The 24647-nt window shown below is 36.3% G+C and overlaps 1 protein-coding gene across 12 annotated transcripts in view; it reads left to right on the forward strand.

Moving 5' to 3' along the window:
* TANC2 (tetratricopeptide repeat, ankyrin repeat and coiled-coil containing 2) overlaps positions 1-24647 on the forward strand; it is a 440895-nt gene that overhangs the window by 249433 nt on the left and 166815 nt on the right. For all 12 annotated transcript variants that reach the window (XM_035300383.3, XM_035300386.3, XM_035300388.3 and 9 more), the window contains one exon: positions 20183-20308. In XM_035300383.3, coding sequence (XP_035156274.1) covers positions 20183-20308 — 126 coding nt within the window. The remainder of the gene's footprint in view (positions 1-20182; positions 20309-24647) is intronic.

Here is a 24647-nt window from a genome sequence, read left to right on the forward strand (position 1 = left end):
GTGGTAGAAAAGGATTCTCTGGTGGAGCTTTCCCAGGTGTTTTTCTGCCAAGCTTTGGCTTGCTCAAAACAGTTTCATAGTAAGCAAGCATTATCATTTTTGGCCCTCCAAAAAGTCAACAGGCAAAATGCTTTGATCATTCAAAAAAACTGTTGCCATGACCCTTGCTCTTTACTGGTCCACTTTTGCTGTGACTGGGCTATTTCCACCTCTTGATAGCCCTTGCTTTGATTGTTCTTTGTCTTCGGGATTGTACTGATAAAGCCATGTTTTATCCTGTTATGGTTCTTTTAAGAAATGCTCCAGGATCCTAATCCTGCTTGCTTTAAATTTTCATTGGAAGCTCTGCTCTTTTCTGCAGCTGATCTGGGCACAATGGTTTTGGCACACATTTAGTGGAAAGTTTGCCCCCACTTTAATTTTTCAGTCTTAATTGTGTAAGCAGAACCCATTGAGACATCTGTGGTGTTGGCTATTGTTTGTGCTGTTAATCATTTGTCCTTTTCAGTTAGGATACATAGAAGATGAATTTTTGTTGATGGTCTGCCACTGCGGGCTTCTTCTTCAACACTGTCTCATCCCTTCTTTAAACAAGTTACCGATTTGTAAACTGATTTTTGTAGGGTATTGTCTCTGATATGGTTTGGCTGTGTCCCCACCTAAAACTCATTTTGAATCATAGCTCCCACACTTCCCACATGTTGTAGGAGGGACCCAGTGGGAGGTAATTGAATCATGGAAGTGGGTCTTTCCTGTGTCATTCTCGTTAGTGAGTAAGTCTCATGAGATCTCATGGTTCTATAAGGGGGAGTTTTCCTGCACGGGCTCTCTCTTTGCCTGCTGCCATCCATGTAAGATGTGATTTGCTCCTTTTTGTGTTCTGCCACGACTGTGAGGCCTCCCCAGCTATGTGGAACTGTGAGTCCATTGAACCTCTTTCCTGTATAAATTACAGGTCTCAGGTATGTCTTCGTTAGCAGTGTGAAAATGGACTAATACCGTTTCCATAAATGTTTTGTAAAACATCAATGATTTTACCATTCTTCCACCCAAGCTTTACCATAACTTTGTAAAGTTTGTCCTTGCTTCAATTTTAGCAGAATTTATGTTGCTCTAATAAGGACTCTTTTCAAACTAATGTCTTGTTCTTAATGCCTCAAACTAAATCCCATTCAGACATCTTCAACAAGCTAGTAAGAATTTATTTTGATGAAAAAATTTTTGAAATTCATCCACAGTTTTTTCGTAAAATGAATTTTCGATGAACTTTTTGAAGACTCTCGCATGTATAAAAATAATTAAGCTATACACCAAAGATTTATACTTTATGTATGTAAATCATACCAGCTTTTAAAATATGTAAAATGTGACAGAATGCGGTAGCTTATACCTGTAATCTCAGCAATTTAGGACAAGATTGGTGGATCACTTGAAGTCAGGAGTTCGAGACTAGCCTGACCAACACGGTGAAACCTTGTCTCTACTAAAAATTCAAAAATTAGCTGGGCATGATAGTGCGCACCTGTAATCCTGACTACTCATGAGAATTGCTTGAACCTGGGTGGCAGAGGTTGCAGTGAGCCAAGATCGCACCACTGCAGTCCAGCCTGGGCTACAGAGTAAGACTCTGTCTCAAAAAAAATTATGCCTGTTGTCTTCCCAGAAGGATTTTCTCTTTTCTTTGGTACAGAAATAGCAGTCCTAGGAAACATAACAAGATCTTTGTCTGAAATATATATTTTTAGAATTGTTTAATAAAACCTAATAACTACAACAGATGGATAATTTATTTTAATTTATTTTTGAAATTCATCCAGTTTTTTCGTAAGATGAATTTTCGATGAACTTTTTGAAGACTCCCACATGTATAAAAATAATTAAGCTATATACCAAAGATTTATACTTTATGTATGTAAATCATACCAGGTTTTAAAATATGTAAAATGTGACAGAATGTGGTAGCTTATACCTGTAATCTCAGCAATTTAGGACAAGATTTATATTGAGTGTATAAATCTAAGATGAGTGCCCAAACTGGCCAGAAATTTTTTTTCCCCACCTTAGTTCAGAGGGACACTAGGTGATATCTAAAGCATCAGTCTATCTGTAGATTTTTTAAATCTTTTTTTAAAAAAACAAGTATATTTAGTCATATTTTATATATTATAAAATTCACCCATTTCAAGGGTACAGCTCAGTAATGCTTAGTAAATGTAGCAAGTTGTATAATCCTCGCCGTGAATCAGTTTTAGGACATTTTCATCACTTCAGAAAGATTTCTGCATCTATTTAACATTAATCCCATTCCCTCTCCCAGTTCCCAGGCAACCACTAATTGACAGACTATAAATTTTTATTTTCTGGAAATGTCATATAAATGGAGTCATATGATATGTCATCTCTCGTCTCTGGCTTCTTTCACTCAGCATAATGTTTTTGAGGTTTATCTATGGCATGTTTGTATCAGTAGTTTCTTCCTTTTTGTTTAAAGTAGGATTCCACTTATGACTGTACCACATAATGTCTATTCATTTACCATTTGGTAGACATTGTTTCCATTTTTGGCCTATTGTGAATAGTGCTGCTGTTGTGAACATTTGTTTGCAAGTGTTTGCATAGACATATGTTTTCATTTCTCTTAGATAGATACCTAGGAGTGGAATTGCTGAATCTTATGGTAAGCTTATGTTTAACTTTTTAAGAAACTGCAAAAGTGTTTTCCAAAGTAGCTGTACCGTTTTTCATTCCCACCAGCAGTGTACCAGGATTCCTGTTTCTCCATATCTCCTTGTTATTCAGTTACCTTTAGCTGGTGTAAAATGCTATCTCATTGTGGTTTTAATTTGCATTTTCCTAATGACTACTAATGTTGAGCTTAATTTGTATATTGTTATCTATTCATTTATTCTTTAGTGAAATATCTATTCAAACTTTAGCACATTTTGATATTGGGTTTTTTCTTCTTGATTTGTAAGAATTTTTGTATATTCTGGATACAAGTCATATCAGACATGTATTTGCAAATACTTTCAGTCTCTTGCTTGTCTTTTTTGTTTTCTTACTGGTGTAAGAAATACAAAATTATGAAATACAAAAATGTTGAATTTTGATGAGGTCAGTTTATCAATTTTTTTTGTAATAGACCATGGTTTTCATATCATTTTTCTCTTTTTAATAGAAGACATACTGTTTATATCACGTATTACAAAACACTGATTTCTCTATGATATTGGAGTTTGTTTTAACTAAAGTATTGGAAAATACTTCCTGAACATACTTAATACTTTTTCCCTCTTGTCCCTCCTCTTCCCCTACTCATGTTAAAAAAAAATAAAAACAATTAAATCATCCTAAATTGTTACATCTATAGACCTTAATTGTGAATTTTTTTTTTAAATTTACCTCAGTTGTCTTCCCATAATGTTAGTCTTCCTGGCTAGCAGAGTGCTTTAGATTCTTAAGCAGTACTGACCATGCATCCTTAAAGTAAGGATAAAAGGTAAATGTACCATCAGAGATCAGTTAGATCTGTCCTGGAAAACAAGATTTTATATGACTGGAGTAGTACATATTGACTGTGTTGAGCAAAATGCTTCATTAGAAAATTATTTCTTGTCAGTGTTGAACATAATACAAACAGACCTACTGTGGCCTACAGGGCAAGTCATAGGTCATGGAGTAGTCTGTTTTATGTTGTTTTCTGTATCTGGAAACCATGGTTTCAGGATGCTCACAAAGAGGCAGGAAAGGAAGCTATAAACTAGTTATTTTCAACACTTAGTAGCTTGTAGAGTGAAAAAGTTTCCAGAATGTAGGAAATAAAATTACTTTCATAGGAAATTGCCCTGCTAAATGTATAATGGATGTTAATTTTTTATAAAACCACAACTTTTGGTGTCTTAAATGATTAGGTATCTAAATCATTTTTTAAATTAAGTGTTCTCATCTCAGGAGGAGCCGCTCTTTTCATTTAACTCTAGATGCACATACTTTCTTTGTACTTTCTAATGTATACAGCAGTGGTTCCCCAAACTGGGGAGAATCAAATACTTAAATCTCTGGTGAACAGAAATAATTAAGGATTTCAAATATGAAATGAGCTTGAAATAGGAAAAAAAATCAGTGTATTCACACTTACTAAATTATTCTAAGCATCTGAACATTAAGGGCATGATGGGGATGGGGATGATGAATACCAGTAATAAAAAGCCTTATTCAGATTCAACTTTTTTTTTTTTGAGATGGAATCTCACTTTGTTGCCAGGCTGGAGTGCAGTGGCATCATCTCAGCTCACTGCAACCTCCACCTTCCAGGTTCAATTGATTCTCCTGCCTCAGCCTCCCAAGTAGCTGGGATTACAAGCGTGCGCCACCACACCCAGCTAATTTTTGTATTTTTTTTAGTAGAGACGGGGTTTCACTGTGGTGGCCAGGATGGTCTTGATCTCCTGACCTCGTGATCCACCTGCGTCGGCTTCCCAAAGCGCTGGCATTACAGGCATGAGCCACAGTGCCTGGCCAGATCCAACTTCTATGCTTCTCTTTTTAAAGCTGAATTTCAGTGTGACTAATATACTTATTTATTTTAGAGACCAAATGATGTTGAACATTGGTGTGAAAAATAACATTCGAGTAACTTCAAAAAACATGGGTAAAGAATTGTTTAAATGATCCTTGCTATGATAGAGACTTCTCTCCAATGATAGAAAGGGAAGAGAATCACTTTCTATCGCCTAAGCTTCTTGGCATCTTTTTAGGACCACATCTTCTGGTATGGCCAGGAAATTGTTACAGGATTATTTAAAATCCTCGAGGCTGCTGCTGGATTGAACTGTAACGAATAAAACTATATATTATTCCATAAGGCCAAGATTCTTGATTTTAAAAGAACAGAAATGACTTGGGGCTTTTGTGCACTTTTGTGGGGAGAATAGAGTCAGCGCATATGCAAATATTTACAGTAAATTATTTTTAAAAATATTTTTCTGAGCTTTTAACTTACCTATGACAAATGGAAAAAATATATATAATGAAAATTTTAAAATCATCATATATATTTTATTTACTGTATTAAAATAGAGGTTTGACTAATATAAATGTGTTGGTCAAATAGATTCAGCTGTGTACTTCTAAAAACATAAAGACTCCAGCAAGTAAAGTTCATAGTTATAATAGATATTCCAATTTACACTCCATGTTTCCCATATGATGATAGTACTATTTGCTGAAAACATAAAAGCTTTTAACTCAAATGATAAAGTGATTAGAGTTTTGACAGTATGCAACATTAAGGCTTGGATTTTTCTGGAGTAGCTCGGTTTTCTGAATATAAACTTAGCTGTTCATACACCTTTGAATTAAAATTCTAAAATATGAAAAAAAATTGACAATGTGTTTTGTTTTCTAAATGTAAATTGCTATTGCATATTTCATTTTTAAGCCCATATGTTGGAAGGAAGTAGAAGACTCTTGTGGACTTGCGGTTGCCTGGCAGAAATTATCAGAGTAGGCAGTCTACGGTCATCCTTGATGTCCAAAAATGAGATTGACAATGAATTGGAGGGGGATGTGGGAAGCAGGAAATGTTTGCTTGCAACAGCTGTCGTCAGTGCTTTGTGTGAGAATGAGGAGTCTATCAGGGAAGCATACAAACAACAGAAGTCAGATAAAATATAACCCTATTTCCTCACCATCTACGTGTTAATGCTTGGAGTCTCATGTTTTCCTAAGAAAAGGATCTTAAGAATCAGGTAAATGCAGAATGGGAATCTAGGGGAATTTAAGCAAATCCAATCAGAAACTTTAATAGAGATTTTACAAAAATAATAAACGCGCTTTTCAGGAGTCAGAATGTTGGCTTTATGTATCAAGTGTATAAAGACAGCAGAGTGGCTTCTTGCCCAGGCAGGAGCAATAGTATCATTCCAGGCTCCTTGCTCAAGTCAGGTAGAATGACAATTGTGCTACTATAATCTCTTTGCATTAGTGGCAGTTGATATAAGAAGAAACAATTCAAACTGTCTTCCAAACGCAATATAGAGTTGTCTCTAAAATGTTGGATACCAAATGTCTGCTAGATTTTTTCTGCCCACGTTTAGTGTATTTAAATTATTTTAACTTCAAAAATGCGTGTCGGTTAAATGCTCTGTGAGTGATTTGTCCTCAACTGTTACAATTTGATGAAATCTCCAAAGAAGTTTTTTATTCTTCCCTCTTCCTTCCCTAAAAACAAGTCTTTTAAATGATAAACCTTGTGGATTTACTTTTTAAAGCTTTTTCTTTTTGCATAAAACGCTTTTATTATAGATTTGTTTTTCTGTTTTCTCCATTCACCTGAACTCACCTAATCATATCTTATACTTGTATCTGGAAAGTGTTATTTAAATATTATTGTATTTATTTATCTGTGAATGGGATGGATGAATGAGGCAGAGTCTCACAATGTTGCCTAGACTGTTCTCGAGCCCTGGGTTCAAGCAACCCTCCTACCTATAATCTTTCTAGTATAATATTAATTTAGTCTGACAGAACTATCTCAAAAATTTGTGCAGTACAATGGCATAGTAAGACTAGCACTATAAGGTAAGAACATATGTGTCCCTATACAGTCATCATTTTTGTTTGTATGGGATGATGTATGATGTACAAGGCATTGTTGGTATAACCAACTCCTTCAAAATAACTGAATAGGACAAAAGTTAATTTGTTGTTTGCTCATTGTTAAAATGTAGCTGAAACATGAAATGTGCATATAATATAGTTTTTCGTTCATTAGACTAGTATTTATTGAGCAGGCCCTATATATCAGGCCTGTTCAAAGCACTTAAGTATAATCATCAAACAAAACAGAGATTCTCATTTTCATGTAGTTTACATTATTGTTGGGAAAAGTAATGTTAATAAGTAATATTACCCAGGTTAGTTATTTGTGTAGCATGCTAGAAGGTGGTGTATGCTATGGAAAAAAGAAAAAGGGGAATCATGAATATCTGAAGGAAGATAATAGAAACATTGTTGAAGCCAATCATATTATGGTAGTAATATCTGTTAAGCATTAAGAAAGCAAAACAATGAGGAGGAGAAGGAGGATTGTGCCAAATGGATTATGAAATCTAAGTAGGATCAATCTGGAATTCAGTTCTACATTGAGCATCATGTGCAGGGCACTCCAGTTTACTCTGAAGTGGTAGAGTAATGAAAGATGAATTGGGCATTACCTCTTGTTCTCAAGAACCTACTACAGTCAGTGCAGGAAGGCAGCCATGTAAACAACTACCTGAATAGCACAAGTTCTAAAGGCAATATATATTCATGTGGTGGCTGAGAGGGAGAAGCAATTAATTCTGACTGGGAGATTGATTAGTAAAGAAAGTGCAGCCTAAGCAGAGTTTTGGGAAAGGGAAAGGTAAGTTTGATGTAATATGACAAAGCCTTTTTATCAGAAAATGACGTGCAAATGGCAAAGATCCAAATGACTGTGAGGAAGAGTATAACAAGGTACAACTAGAAGAACAAAGGGAAACTGCTAACAGAATTCTGTGTCTCCTGGCTGATCTTTCCAATATTTGTCTCATATGCCTTTAAATAATGTTTGAGAGGAGAAGAATTTTGAAAATGAAGCAAAGAGAAACTAAAGAGGACTAGGGACAATAATCATAAAAAGGCCGTGGAAAATGATATATTCAGATAATACCAACCACAATTTTATTGTAGTCCCAGATTAAAGCCATAGTTCCCTATTTACTATGGGAAATTTACTATAGGAAAGATTGGAAAGCTGTCTAAGCCCGAAATCAGGACCTCAGAGCTATTGCATTTGATAATGAATATCACTGCTTTCTTTTTTAAAATCATTGTACCTCTGTTTGGATTTTTAAAGGAATAAACTATTCATTCAGTTCAGTGATGGCAATATTTGTGTTTTTATTTTAATGTCATTTGGCTGAAATTGAGAAATGTGCTCATGCCAAAGTATATTTACTATATTTCTTTATTTTCTGAAATAAATCAAGGTGATAGATCAGTGATGTTCATCTTCCTAGGTATTTCAGTAGTAAAGATTAGCTTAACCTGTTAAGACCACATAAAACATTTATATTTTACAAACCAACAGCTTTTATTAAATATAAGAAACTAAACGTGAGAAACTAAACCTGTGGCTAAAAGTACTTGCCAGATTTTTTTGATATAAAAATTAAAATGAATTACATGACTGTCATTTAATTGGAATATGTACTCCACAGTATAAGATCTCTCATAGTTTAATCCTTAAAAGATTAGATGGGTATAATTTCTTTTAAATATTTCAGTTTGTTAGGCATTTTTTCTTTTTAATTTTTATGGGTTGTATATAATTTTCATGTATATATTTATAGGGTAGATGAGATATTTTGATACAGGCATGCAATGTGTAATAATCACATCAGAGGAAGTGGCATAACCATCACCTCAAGTGATGATTATTTCTTTTTATTGCAGACATTCCAACTATTCTCTTTTAGTTATTTTTAAATGTACAATAATTTACTGTGTACTATAGCCCACCCTGTTTTGCTATCAAATACTAGATCTTATTCATTCTAACTATATTTTTGTACCTTTTAACCATCCCCACTACCCCTACCCCAGCTACCCTTCCCAGCCTCTGGTAACCATCATTCTACTCTATGTCTCCATGAGTTTAGTTGTTTTAATTTTTAGCTCTCACATATGACAGAGAACATACGAAGTTTGTCTTTGTGTGCTTGGCTTATTTCACTTAACATAATGACTTCCAATTCTATCCATGTTGCTAGAAATGACAGGATCTCATTCTTTTGTATATCTGAATAGTACTTCATTGTATATATGTACCACATTTTCTTTACTTAGTCCTCTGGTTTTGGTTTTGGTTTTCGAGAAGGACTCTCGCTCTGTTGCCCAGGCTGGAGCGCAGTGGCGCTATTACCCAGTCTTCTGTTGATGGACACTTAGGTTACTTCCAAATCTTGGCTATTATTAATAGTGCTGCAACAAACATGGAACTGCAGATACTAATTTTCCTTTCTTCGGGTGTATACTTAGCAGTGGATCATATAGTAGTTCTATTTTCAATTTTTTGAGGAACCTCTATACTATTGTCCGTAGTAGCTGACCTAATTTACATTCCCACCGACAGTGAACAAGGGTTCCCTTTTCTCCACGTCTTTGCTAGCATAAATTATTGCTTGTCTCTTGGATAAACGCCATTTGATAATATCCTGCTGAAGTTTTGATCTGCATTTCTCTGATGTCAGTGATGTTGAACACCTTTTCATACGCCTGTTTGCCATTTGTATGTCTTTTGATAAATGTCTATTCAAGATCTTTTGTCCATTTTAAAATTGTATTATTAGATTTTTTTCCTGTAGAGTTATTTGAGCTCCTTATATATTCTGGTTATTAAACCTTCGTCAGATGGATAGTTTGCACGTATTTTTTTCCCATTCTGTGGGTTATCTCTTCACTTGGTTGTTTCCTCCCTTGTACAGGGCTTTTTAACTTGATATGATCCTATTTAATCATTTTTGTTTTGGTTGCCTATTCTTTTAAGTTATTACTCAAGAAACCTTTGACCAAAACCAGTGTTCTGGAAAATTTCTTCAGTGATTTATTTTAGTAGTTTCATAGTTTGGACTCTTAAACTTAAGACTTTAATCCATTTTGATTTGATTTTTGGTTTTGGTTTTCGGGTTTTTTTTGAGATAGGATCTTACTCTGTCACACAGGCTGGAATGCAGTGGCACAATTATGGCTTACTGCAGCTTTGACCTCCCTGGACCTCAACCTCAAATGATTCTCCCACTCAGACCTTGAGTAGCTGGGACTACAGGTGGGTGCCACCATGCCCAACTAGTTTTGGGTTTGAGGGTTGTTGTTGTTGTTTGGAGACAGGATTTTGCCATGTTACCCAGGCTGGTCCCAGACTCCTGGGCTCAAGCAGTCAACCTGCCTACGCTTCCCAAAGAGCTGGGATTATAAGCATGAGCACTGTGCCTGGTGCTCAGGATGGCTTTGGCTATTTGGGGTCTTTTGTGGTTTCATATAAATTTTAGGATTAATTTTTCTGTTTCTGTAAAGAATGTCATTGGTATTTTGATAGGATTGCTTTGAATCTGTAGATTGCTTTGGGCAGTATGGACATTTTAGCAATATCGATTGATTCCAGTCAATGAACATAAAATGTCTTTCCATTCCTTTGTGCCCTCTTTAATTTCTGACATCATTGTTTCATAGTTTTCATTGTAGAGATCTTTCACTGTTTTGGTTAAGTATATTCCTAGTTATTTATTTGTAGCTATTATAAATGAAATTACTTTCTTGATTACTTTTTCAGCTGAGTGTCTGTTGACATATTAAATGGTTCTGAGTTTTGTATGTTGATTTTGTATCCTGCAACTTTACTGAATTTATTAGTTCTGTTTTTTATAGAATCTTTTTAAAATATAAGATCATATCATCTGTAAACAAGGATAATTTGACTTCTTTCTTTCCAATTTGTATGCACTTTTTTTCTTTCTCTTGTATGATTGCTCTAGGTGAGACTTCCAGAAGTATGTTGAATAACAGTCTTGAAAGTGAGCATTCTTCTCTTCTTCTAGATCTTGGAGGAAAGGCTTTTAGTTTTTTCCCATTCATTATGATACTGTGAGTCTGTTCTTATTGCTTTTATTGTGTTTAGGTTTGTTCCTTCTGTACCCAGTTTTTTGAGGATTTTTTTCATGAAGGGATGTCAAACTTCATCAAATGCTTTTTCAGCATCAATGAAATGACTGTATTATTTGTGCCCTTCATTCTTTTTATATGACGATTGACATGACGTATCGCAGTGATTTATTTGTGTTGAACCATCCTTGCATCTCCGGGATAAATCCCACTTGGTCACAATGAATGATCTTTTTAATGTGTTGTTGAATTTGTTTTGCTAGTATTTTGTTGAGGATTTTGCATCAGTGTTAATCAGGAATATTGGCCTGTGGTTTTCCTTTTTTCATGTGTCTTTATCTGGTTTTAGAATCAGTGTAATCTGGCATCATAGAATAAGTTTAAAAATATTCTTTTCTCCTCTACTTTTTTGAATGGTTTGAGTAGGATTGACATTAGTTCTTTTTTAAATGTTTTGTAGAATCCAGCAGTGACGCCACTGGGTCCCAGGCTTTTCTTTGCTGGGAGTCTTTTCGTTATGACTTTGATCTCATTGCTTTGTTTATTCAAGTTTTGCATTTCTTCATAGTTCAGTCTTGGTGAGTTGTGTGTGTTGAGGAATTTATTCATTTCTTCAAGGTTTTCCAATTTATTGGTATATAGTTGCTCATAGTAGTCTCTATGTAGTCTCATAGAAGTCTTCTAGTCAAGAAGGAAATTAACAAATTCCTTAAAACAAATTAAAATGGAAACACAGCGTACCAAAACCTATAAGATACAGTAAAAGCAGTACTAAGAGGAAAGTTTATAGCAATAAGTATCTATGTAAAAAAGGCAGAGGCTGGGTACAGTGGCTCATGCCTGTAATCCCAGCACTTTGGGAGGCCAAGATGGGTGGAACACCTGAGGTCAGGAGTTTGAGACCAGTCTGGCCAACATCTTTTTCATCTCTGATTTAATTTACTTGGGTCTTCTCTCTTTTTTTCTTAGTCTGGCTAAAAGTTTGTCAATTCTGTTTATCTTCTCAAAAAAACCTTTTTATTTCATTGATCCTTCGTGTTTTTTGTTTCAGTTTTATTTATTTCTGCTCTAATCTTTCTTTCCTTCTACTAAATTTCGGTTTAGTTTTCTTTGTTCTTTAAGATGTATCATTCAGTTGTTTATTTGACTTTTTTCTACCCTTTTTTTTTTTTTTGACACAGATTCTCACTCTGTTGATCTTGGCTTACTGCAACCTCTGCCTCCCGGGTTCAAGTGATTCTCCTGCCTCAGCCTGCTGAATAGCTAGAGTTACAGATGCCAACCACCATGCCTGGCTAATTTTTGTATTTTTAGCAGAGATGGGGTTTCACCATGTTGGCCAGGCAGGTCTCAAACTTCTGACCTCAGGTGATCACCCATCTTGGCCTTCCAAAGTGCTGGGATTACAGGCACGAGCCACTGCACCCAGCCTCTCCCTTTTTTATGTAGGCACTTATTGCTATAAACTTTCCTCCTTTGGGAGGCCGAGGCGGGTGGATCACGAGGTCAACAGATCGAGACCATCTTGGTCAACATGGTGAAACCCCGTCTCTACTAAAATTACAATAAATTAACTGGGCACGGTGGTGCGTGCCTGTAATCCCAGCTGCTCAGGAGGCTGAGGCAGGAGAATTGCCTGAACCCAGGAGGCGGAGATTGTGGTGAGCCGAGATCGCGCCATTGCACTCCAGCCTGGGTAGCAAGAGCGAAACTCCGTCTCAAAAAAAAAAAAAACTTTCCTCTTAGTCCTGCTTTTACTGTATACTGTAGGTTTTGGTATACTGTGTTTCCATTTTAATTTGTTTAAAGAAATTTGTTAACTTCCTTCTTAACTTCTTCATTTACCCACTACTAGTCATAAGAAGCATATTGTTTAATTTCCATGTGTTTGTATAGTATCCAGAGTTCCTCTTGTTACTCATTTTATTTTATTCCATTGTGATCAGAGAAGATACTTCATATAATTTCTTAATATGATTTCTTTTTATTTATTTATTTATAATTCTTTAAGACTTGTTTTGTGATCTAACATATGGTCTGTCCTTGAGAACGATCCATATGGTGAGGAGAATGTGTATTCTGCAGTCATTGGATGAAATGTTCTGTAAATATCTATTAAATTTATTTGGTCTATAATGCAGATTAAGTCAAATGTTTCTTTTGATTTTCTGTCTGGATGATCTGTCCAATGCAAAAGTGGGGTGTTGAGGTCTCCAGATATTATTCAAGTCTGTCTGTCTCTTTAGCTCTAATAATAATTTGGTGTTCCAGTGTTGGGCGCATATATATTTACAATTGTTATATCCTCTTGCTGGATTGACCCCTTTATCATAATGTAGTGACCTTGTCTGTTTTATAGTTTTGTCTTGAAATCTATTTTTTCTAATATAAGTATAGCTACTCCTGTTCTTTTAATATTTCCATTTGCATGGAATATCTTTTTTATCCCTTTATTTTTAGTCTGTGTATATTTTTGTTGGTTAAAGGGTATTTCTTGTAGGCCACAGATAATTGGGTCTTTTTTTTTTTTTGTCCATTCAGCCACCCTGTGTTTTTTGATTGCAAAGTTTATTCCCTTTACATTCAGTGTTGTTATTGATAAGGAAAGACTTACTCCTGCCATTTTGTTCTTTGTTTTCTCATTGTTTTGTGGTCTTCCTTCTTTCCTTCCTTCCTGTCCCCTTTTTTGTAAAAGTGTTGTTTTTTTTTTTTCTGATGGTGTGTTTTAATTTCTTGCTTTTTATTTTTTGTGTATCTGTTGTTGGATTTTTTATTTGAGATTACTGTGAAGCTCGCAAATAATATCTGGTTTTTGTTTTTGTTTTTGAAATAGGGTCTCACTTTGTCACCCTGGCTGGAGTACAGTGGCGTGATCTCAGCACACTGCAACTCCCACCTCCTGGGCTCAGGTGATCCTCCCACCTCAGCCTCTCAAGTAGCTGAGACAACAGGCGCAGCTAATTTTTTGTAGACATGGAGTTTCACCATGTTGCCCAGGCTGGTCTTGAACTCCTGGGTTCAAGTAATCCACCTGCCATAGCCTCCCAAACTGCTAGGATTACAGGTGTAAGCCACCATGTCCAGCCACAGCTAATATCTTGTAACCCATTTATTTCAAACTCATAACAACTTAACACTGATTGCAAAAACAAACCAACTAATAAGCAAAGAGAAAACTAATAATAACTTTCTACAGTTTAACTTCATGTCCACTTTATCTCCCCTGCTTTTTTACTTTTTATTGTTTCTATTTATATCTTACTATACCATCTGTGTCTTGAAAAGTTGTTGTCATTATTATATTTGAAAGGTTTGACTTTTAGGCTTTCTACTCCAAATATGAGTGGTTTATAAACCACAGTTACAGTGGTCCGTGAACTATATTAGGGTGAGTTTTGTACCTAAGATAATTTCTTATGGCTCATTAATGTCTTTTTCTTTCAGATTGAAGAACTCTGTTTAGCATTTCTTATAGCACAGGTCTGGTGTTGATGAAATCCCTTAGCTTTTGTTTGTCTGGGAAAGCCTTTGTTTCTCCTTCATGTTTGAAGAATATTTTTTCTGGATACTCTATTCTACAATAGAATTTTTTTCTTTCCCCTTCAGCACTTTAAATATGTCATGCCACTCTCTACTGGCCTGTAAGATTTCCACTGTTGCCAGACATAGTGGAGCTCCTTTGTGTGTTGTTTCTTTTCTCTTGTTCCTCTTAGGATCCTTTCTTTATCCTTTACCTTTGGGAAAGTACCTTGAGATAATTTTATTTGGGTTAAATCTGCTTGGTGTTCTATTACCTTCTTTTACTTGAATATTGCTATCTTTCTCTAGGTTTGGAAAGTTCTCTATTATTATCCCTTTGAATAAACATTCTACCCCAGTCTTTCTGTACCTCCTCTTTAATGCCCAAGGTAGGTCCAGAAATGCCGTCCAGGAGCCAGGGCCTGGAGTCAACCTTGGCTCCTGGACGGCATTTCTGGACCTGCCTTGGGCATTAAAGAGCTCTTCATTCAGCTTGCGGTGAATGCTGCTAGGCCTGGGTCTCTCCCTTCAGAGTAGGAGGCTCTCTTTTGGTCCAAGGCAGGTCCAGAAATGCCATTTAGGAGCCAAGGCCTCGAATTGGGGAACCCAGAAGCCCTCTTGGTGCTTTACTCCCCTGTGGCCAAGCTGGTACTCCATAATACAAAGTCCCCTTCACTGCTCCCTCTCCTTTTCTCAGGCAGGAGTCTTGTTTCAAACAGGGAATACGCAGAGTCACACCTAAAGTTAGCATGGCCCTGGTTCTCATCCAAGGCCTGTGGCAAGTGCTGCGTGAGTACTGCTGATGTTTATTCAAGGCTCAAGGGCTCTTTAGTCAACAACTAATGAATCCTGCCAGTACTGGGTCCTTCCTTTCAAGGTAGCAGGTACCATTCTGGCCCAGGGTATGTCTAGAAATGTATTCTTGGAGATAGGGCCTGATATAGGGGCCCTGTAACTCTTCCTGCGGCCCTGATCTACTGTGGCTGAGCTGGTATCCAAGTTGCAAGACAAAGTCTTCTTTACTCGCTCTTCTTTTCAAATGAAAGAAAGGAGTTTCCCAGAGCTGTGAGTGAGCTGCAGTGCTGGGGGTTAGTGGAGGGGTGATATTAGCAAGCCCTTGACCACCCCAGCTGGTGTCTCACTAGGTCACATGCACCCAAAGTTTTAATATGAGGTTAAAACCAGGTACTATGATTGCTCACCTGATTTTTGGGTCTTACAAAGGTGCTTTCTTATGTGAATAGTTGTTCAGTTTGGTGTTTCTGCAGGAGGACAGGGGAACGATCATTGAAGGGAATCATTTGGACTTCTTGTTCTGCCTCCCCTCCTAGGCTTTTTTCCCTTAATGCAGCATTTTGCTCCACTCCGTTTTATACATTTCTTATCATTTTTACTCACTATTAATGAAAAATATATTCTGTTTTAATTAAAAGGTCTCAAACCATTTAGTGTGAGACATTTTGGTAGATGAACTCTCCTAGAACCTTGCTTTGAAATGATACCTTGTGCCATTAATACTGCCATAATGGTAACCAAAAATTTCTGTCACTCACCTAGCTGTTAAGATTTTATTTGAATTTTGTTTTAATGTGAATAGAAGATACTTATTTTCATTAATCTTATTTTCAAATTACTCTTCAGTTTATCAGCTTAAAAAGTCCCCTATAATTATTTTTATTTTCTTATGAAAATAATATTTTGGCAGAAACTATTTCAAGTGCAGAGAGCTGTGATTTATTAGTATATGATATGCAAGGTACATTACTTTGCATTAGCAAGGTCTCTATTACTGCTTTTTGAAGCCATAAAACAGAATTAAAGGAAAGTGACAAAGATAAGTATAACAAAAGCAAGGAACAAAATATGCATAGCTGCTATAGCCTTCATTTCTATAGCTAGCTATGAAATTGAGATTGATTGTTTTTCTTTAAGAGACAAAGTCTCACTGTTGTCTAGGCTGGAGTTCAGTGGCACTGTCATAGCTCACTTCAGCCTCAAACTCCTGGGCTCAAGTAATTCTCTCACCTCAGCCTCTCAGGTAGCTGGCACTATGGGCATACTCACTGCACCCAACCAATTTTTTTTTTTTAATTTTCAGAGATGAGATCTTGCTTTGATGCCCAGGCTGGTCTTAAACACTTGGCCTCAAGAGATCCTCCCACCTCTGCCTCCTTAGTAGCTGGGATTACAGGCGCAAGCAACTGCACCAGCTGATATTTGTAACTTTGTTCATCTACTCTCTATTCCATGTGTCCTTTGCCCTAAGCCAGGACCACATCTAGTCAGGGTTCTTCCCCTGGTAGGATGTCCTAAATCTTCATTCTTGATGGGTCTGAATCCCTAGTAGTCCTCTGTTTTTTTTTTTTAGTAGCTGCATACATATCAATAAAGAATCAAACAAAAAAAAATAGACTTTGGTTAAAGCAAGAGGCATTGGATTAAACATAAGAAACAACTATGGGCTAGGGCCAGTCCTGAGTCTTGGCCTAAGCTCCTCTCAACCCCCAAAAAAGAAAGAAAGAGTTCACCAAAACATTAGAATACCAGTAGGGATGGTTTTAGTCATTGTCCCTAGTGTTTTAAAATAAGAGATTAGATACTTACCTCTTCTGGATACATTCTTCTAGTGTACATGTGCAGAATGTACAGATTTGTTACATAGATACACGCATGCCATGGTGGTTTGCTGCACCCATGAACCCGTCATCTACATTAGAGATTTCTCCTGTTGCCAACATCACTCCCAAATATATTTACCATACCCTAAATGTCATGCTATCAGGAGTTTACTATGTTAGAATAGTTGCAACAGTTTCTGATCCCTATGTAGTCCTTGTGCAGAGGAAGGCTTTTGGTAACAGCTTCTGCTTAGAATCCGTTACAGGTTGAGTATCCCTAATCTGAAATGCTCCAAATTCATAACTTTTTGAGTGCTGACATTATGTTCAAAGGAAATGCTCACGGAAGCCTTTCATATTTCAGATTTTTGAATTAGGGATGCTGAACCAGTAAGCATAATGTTAAATATTTCAAAATTTCTCCCAAAATTCAAAACTTAAAACACTTCTTCTAGTCCCAGGTATTTCAGATAAGGGATACTCAACCTATATCATCTTAATCAACTGACTTGTCTCCCTGTGGCCTGTTTGGGATTAATGACCCATTTTCAGGGCTGCTATGGAATACATATTAATTGGAATCTATATCTTTTTTTTTTAATTTTTTATTGCATTTTAGGTTTTGGGGTACATGAGCAGAACATGCAAGACAGGGAATCTATATCTTTAAGAAAAGGATTCATGTAATAACTAATGTGTTGCAACTATGTAGTCAGTTTTAGGTAATATTTATGTTCAAAATATCCAGGAAGGTAAGGGAGATGATGCTTGTAGTAGTTTTAGTAAAATTAGGGGCATAATTGTGCTCAGAATATCCTAATATTATTTTCCTAATATGGGAGAGGCCAAAAATTACCCATAGGAATTCTTAGCAAAGATAAAGGAATCTTCCAAGCATCTCTCCAGGCAAGAAGCCCTTGCATTTCTCTTAAAAGAATAGATAGAATGTCTTTGTTGTTACACTTTCTGATTTTTTTGTTTCTCTTTAAAATGAAAAACATAATTCAAGAAAAGCATGTTGCACACTACCCAGCACATTACAGATGTTTAATAAATACATGTTCATTCCTTTTAGTACTTTTCACCTTAATAATAAACCTTAAAAAAGATTATTCTTTCTTCTTTTGGATATAAACAGAAGAATCATCTATACCATCAAGAGAAAGAAAGGGTAAGAGATAGAGAAAGAGAACCAAATTGCTTATAACAAGAGTTATGCAAAGTTGAAATATGGTGTATCAAGAAATAATGTGCTCCTGCCATTGTACCTTTTCAGGCAAAAGCTGTACAACTACTTCGAAAGAGATAAAGAGTTGAGCATTACACAGGTGTTAGATGAGACAACCTTTAAGATCCGTTCCATTCCTGTAGTTTTAATAAAATATTGTTTTGACTGCTATCTACTGCATTCTTTAGTAAAATGTTTCCTTACTCAATTTTCTTTCCTATAGACTAGAAACTGTGGTAAAAGTATTGTTATGACACAGTGCTAAAATTTTTTTACTAACAATTTGTTATATTTGTTGAATGAATAAATGAATGAACAAATTAACAAATGAGTATCAGTACCCAATGCAATCATCATAAACAACTTATATATGAAGTTGGAGATGTAAGTTTACTTACTGTCATCATTCTTGTTTCCTTATGCTGAGGGAATTCTAAGCTGTCTCCCTTTCCTCTTCTGCTTCTTAGTTTATACTGAAGAGCTTATTTATAAATAGCTATTTGGTAAGGTAGTATATATCATTGGTGGCAAAATTAGATTTCTTGATTAAAATTTTGGATTATAAAGTCTACGAGCCAAATGACCTGTAATCTCAACACATCATACAATTTCTCATATACAGAAATATAGTCCCCAAGTATTTGGTGGCAAAACTTTTGAGGCCCAGCCACCATAAAAAGATAACCTTAGGGTTTTTTTCTCCCTCTAACCACCTCAAACCAGTTGTTAGTAATAAGTTGATAGCTAATATTTTCTTCCTTTTTTGTCGTTGTTGTTGTTGTTGTTCTTATACAGGGTTTCTCTCTGCTGCCCAGGATGTGGTGCAGTGGCATGATCACTGCAGCCTTGACCTCCCAGGCTCAAATCAGTCCTCCCACCTCAGCCTCCTGATTAGCTGAGACCATGCCTGGCTAATTTTTTTGTACATTTTTGTAGAGATGGGGCTTCACCATGTTGTCCAGGCTGGTCTAGAATTCCTCAGCTCAAGCAATCCACCCTAGTCTCCCAAAGTGCTGGGATTACAAGCATGAGCTGTAATAACGAGCGAGTTAGAAGGAATGCGCCACACACTGAGTTCCAAATTAAGAGTCCTTTTTATTAGCCAGCAACCGAGAGATGGCTAACGCTCAAAGTTCTCTCGGCCCAAGGAAGGGGCTTGATTCCCTTTATACCTTGATTTAGGTAGGGGAGGGGGAGCCTAGCTAAAGCGGAATTTTACAGAAGCAGAACAGGCAAATTAGCTAGTAACCTAGTGGGGAGGAGGTTCCCAGGATTGTTGGTTACTAAGAGTATTTCCAAACAATCACCAAGGGGGGGTTCAAAGAGAGTTACACACCACAGCAGGTGTGCTTGCCAAGCAGGATGTAGTTGTGTAAGTTATATGGTAGGATAAGCACAGAGTCAGCACGGCATAAGCACAGCGTCGGTGTGACCCAGTTATGCACCCACGGGGGCTGTGGTAGGGAGGGGGAAGCCAGGTTGGAGTTTACAGCTAAGATGGAGTCAGTGATGGTTATTACAGAGTCACTGGTAGCTAATATTTTCAAACAATAAAATGGATACTCTAGTATTTCTTATAATCTGAACATTGGCGCAAAATGAATTTTTCTTTCTTTTCTTTTTTAGTAAAAACCCATTTACTATTTCTTTTGATAACATGAAATAACTCCCTTTTTGTTACTTTCACTGCAGCTTTCATGATCCAGACATTCAGAGGCAAGATGGCATTTTAAGCTTTTGGACTAGCATTTTGTTTTTCGTTTTAAATCTCACGTCTACCATTATCTATTTCTTTTATGAAGTGGGGTTTTATGTTTATTTGCTTAATTTGTTTCTTAGTTTTTGAATAGGAAATATTTAATTTCCCTGTTTAAGGTTATAGAATCTCTTGGCAATTACAGGTTTATTATATACTGTCTTAAACTAGCAAGTGAAATGAAGGGTTAATATTTTTTAAAAACCACTTACTTGGATTTTTAAAGGCATAAAATATATGTATTTTATATGTATTACATATTTTGCATATATATTTTTGGCTGCAGTAAGCCGTGATTTCAAAGTTTGGGAAATACAGACTAGCTGAAAGATGTTTTCTAAACTTAAATATTCTAACTAAACTTTTCTTTCTTGTCAGCCACGAGCTCTGCCCACTTGGAAGACCTTGCTTACCTGGATGAGCAGAGACATACACCTTTGAGAACTTCTCTACGAATGCCAAGACAGAGTATGGGTGGTGCTCGCACACAGCAGGATTTAAGAGGTTAGAACCACAGAAGGGCTTTAAGGATGCCCAGGAACAGATGGAAATGGGCAAAAGCCAAAAAGTTCCTTTGTTTCCTATTTCCATACTTATTTAAACCTCCCTTAAGAAGTGAAATGATCCCTTTTAGCATGTGACCAGTTAGTTTCTGCTGAGTCTAGAGAAAGATAAACACAAATACATTGTACTCCTCGTAGACAGGCATTGTATAGTTATCAATATTTAAAAGCATTGGTTCCTCAAAATTCTAAAATAAACAACAAATGTAAAGGGCTGTGGTAATGGGAGAAATAACTTTAAGATCTTGGATTTCAGAAGTGACTATGGACCAGATTCAGCCCTAGCCAAACTGCAGGTGAACTATGCTGATCATCATGTATAAGTTGAGCATCCCTAATCTGAAAATCCAATATCCAAAATGCTTCAAAATCCAAAACTTTTTGAATGCCATCCTGACACCACAAGTGGAAAATTCCACACCTAACCTCATGTGATGGTTTGCAGTCAACTTGTTTTACCTTTAGGCTATGAAACATATGAATTTCTTGTTTAGACTCAAGTCCTGTCTCCAAGATCTTTCATTATATATATGCAAATATTCCAAAGTTCAAAAAAATCTGAAATTCAAAACACTTCTGATCCCAAGCATTTTAGATAAGAGATACTCAAGCTGTATTTTTCTAGGGAATTTGTTTTTGTTTTTGTTTCAGTGGCCATTTCTAGTAACATGCAATACTTTTATTATCTTGGTCTTTTAGAAAGTGCCTTTAATCCTGGCCTAGCAAGATCTACACAACCTATCCTTTTCCCACTCAGGTACCTGTTGCCTTACCTTCTTTGTGGCATGCTACATGCTTCTGCAAGCTGGCACCTGATCTTTTTAAAGGTTTTCATTTTGTTATAATGATGGTTTCGTTGAGGAGCCTCTTATTGGTATTTCTATGCCTCTTGTTTCCTCAAAATTAACCAAACTATCTCTGATAGCTTTTAACAGATAGTCTTTCTCTGGTATTTTAGCAGTCTCTAGCTTTACCACAGTGTGTTTTTAATTTTATCTTACAGATTATTCATCTTTCCTTAGCTCTCCTCCTTGCCCCTTGTCCTATGACTTACTTTAAGCTGTATAGTGCCACATGCATTATTTCCATGGGAAGGAATTTATACATGCCTGTTGCCTACTCTAGACCTCATTATGCTAACAGTTTTTCAGTGATTGGTAAGCAAATAGGAACATAAAATAGTGGATTGTATTGCAACAATTACCATACGTCCCATCAAATAGCGGTTAGTTGACAGTCTCAGTCATACATATAGTTCCCAGTCCTTTTGTGTGTCCTGCTTGCCAGTTCTTCAGTTTGCCATATGCCAGTTGCATGGCCTGTACATCTGTGATGGAAATACATCAAGCAGTATTTTAGATTGATTATATCTAAAGCCTGAATAAATTTGATCAAAAGAGCAAATAAGTTCTTTGTAGATTCTGGATATTAGCCCTTTGTCAGAAGAATAGACTACAAAAATTTTCTCCATTCTGTATATTGCTTGCTCACTCTGATGATAGTTTCTTTTGCTGTTTAGAGCTCTTTAGTTTAATTAGATGCTGTTTGTCAATTTTGGCTTTTGTCGCAATTGCTTTTGGTGTTTTAGTCGTGAAGTCTTTGCCCTTGCCTTTGTCCTGAATGGTACTGCCTAGGTTTCCTTCTAGGGTTTTTATGGTTCCAGTCTTATGTTGTTAATTTTTGTATAAGGTGTAAGCAGTTTTTTGGTTTCATATAAAATTTAAAGCAATTTTGGCTTTTGTCGCAATTGCTTTTCGTGTTTTAGTCGTGAAGTCTTTGCCCATGCCTTTGTCCTGAATGGTATTGCCTAGATTTCCTTCTAGGGTTTTTATGGTTCCAGTCTTATGTTGAGTTAATTTTTGTATAAGGTGTAAGGAAGGAATCCAGTTTCAGCTCTCTGCATATGGCTAGCAAGTTTTCCCAGCATCATTTATTAAATAGGGAATCCTTTCCTCAATGCTTGTTTTTGTGAGGTTTGTCAAAGATCAGATGGTTGTAGATGTGTGGTATCATTTCTGAGGCCTCTGTTCTGTTCCATTGGTCTATATATCTGTTGTGGTACCAGTACCATGCTGTTTATGTTACTGTAGCCTTGTTGTATAGTTTGAAGTCAGATAGTGTGATGCCTCCAGCTTTGTTCTTTTTACTTAGGATTGTCTTGGCTATGCAGGCTCTTTTTTGGTTTCATATAAAATTTAAAGCAGTTTTTTCCAATTCTGTGAAGAAAGACAGTGGTAACTTGATGGGGATAGCATTGAGTCTATAAATTACTTTGGACAGTATGGCCATTTTCATTATATTGATTCTGCCTATCCATGAGCATGGAATGGTTTTCCATTTGTTTGTGTACTCTCTTATTTCCTTGAGCAGTGGTTTATAGTTCTCCTTGAAGAGGTCCTTCACATCCCTTGTAAGTTATATTCCTAGATATTTTATTCTCTTTGTAGCAGTTGTGAATGGGAGTTCACTCATGATTTGACTTTCTGTCTGTTATTAGTGTATAGGAATGCTTGTGATTTTTGCACATTGATTTTGTGTTCTTAGACTTTGCCAAATCAAAAAGTGGGTGAAGGTATGAACAGACACTTCTCAAAAGAAGACATTTCTGCAGCCAACAAACTTGAAAAAAAAGCTCATCATCACTGGTCATTAGAGAAATGCAAATCAAAACCACATTGAGATACCATCGCACACCAGTTAGAATGGTGATCATTAAAAAGTCAGAAAACAACAGATGCTGGAGAGGATGTGGAGAAATAGGAACACTTTTACACCGTTGGTGGGAGTGTAAATTAATTCAACCATTGTGGAAGACAGTGTGGTGATTCCTCAAGGATCTAGAACTAGAAATACCATTTGACCCAGCAATCTCATTTCTGGTTATAAACCCAAAGATTAAATCATTCTATAAAGACACATGCACACAAATGTTTATTGTGGCAGTGTTCAAAATAGCAAAGACTTGGAACCAACCCAGATGCCCATCAAGGATGGATGGACAAAGAAAATGTGACACTTATACACCATGGAATACTATGCAGCCATAAAAAAGGATGCATTCATGTCCTTTGCAGGGACATGGATGAATCTGAAAACCATCATTCTCAGCAAAGAAACACAAGAACAGAAAACCAAACACCACATGTTCTCACTCATAAGTGGGAGTCAAATGAGAACACATGGACACAGGGAAGGGGGAGCATCATACACTGGGGCCTGTTGGGGGCTGAGGGAGTAGGGAGGGATAGCATTAGGAGAAAACCCAATGTAGATAACAAGTTGATGGGGTGCAGCAAATCACCATGGCACATGTATACCTGTGTAACAAACCTGCACATTCTGCACATGTACCTCAGAACTTTAAGTATAATAAAAAAAAAAGAGAGAGACCAAATAATTGATTTGTGCCCAGACCAGAATGCACGCCTTAATAAAGATTGGACAGAATTGCTGATCTATATGGACCTTCAGATTTGATTGAAAATCTGCCACTTTGGCATCATCTTGCATCACACTACTAAAACACATACATTGTTGACTTTATTTTCTGCTTTACTAATTGTTGGATGATAGGTGTTATACTATATAGAAAACAAAATTAATTGACAGATTTGACAGAGTTTAGCAGTGTAATTTTTGGGAAACATTTATGTTGAGTTCTGTTGATATGTGATAGCACGTATCTGCTTCTAGCATCTGAAGATTTAATAAAGTGTTTAACAGATACATTCTAGTGAGCTTGCTATTTACACACAGATATCAGTTTTACCCAGAATGCAACAAAGATCTTTTCTATTGCATTGATCTTCAACTGAAATCTTCAGTGAAAGAACAAAAGCACATTCAGAGATTTTCCCAAAGCTTACCTAAATCTTTAGGAAGGGCTTTGCCTAAATAATGAATTTCTAAAAATACTAATTTCATATCCCTTGCAAATAGTTCTTAACTTATCATTTACAGTGATACTTAAAGCTGGATTTCGTTCATTGACAAAGGTGCTATGGTATTAGTGTTTCAGTTCCTTGAGCTCATCTTTATTTTTCAAGAGCTTTCCTTTTAGCAGTCTAAATGGTTAGAACATGCCATCCAGCTGGGTGCCTTGATCCATAAGAAACAGGGTGGAGTTTACTTAGCAGTATAAAACTAGTAATACTTCAGTTCAGAATTCTTCTCTCAAAAAGTAACATGTTATCTTGAATATTGTTTACAGGTGAATTATATGCCTTATGATACAACTTAAAACACATTATCGAGAAAGGAAAGCAAACTTAGGCAGATAA

Source organism: Callithrix jacchus, chromosome 5 (genome assembly GCF_049354715.1).
Source record: "Callithrix jacchus isolate 240 chromosome 5, calJac240_pri, whole genome shotgun sequence".
NCBI classification, from domain to species: domain Eukaryota; kingdom Metazoa; phylum Chordata; class Mammalia; order Primates; family Cebidae; genus Callithrix; species Callithrix jacchus.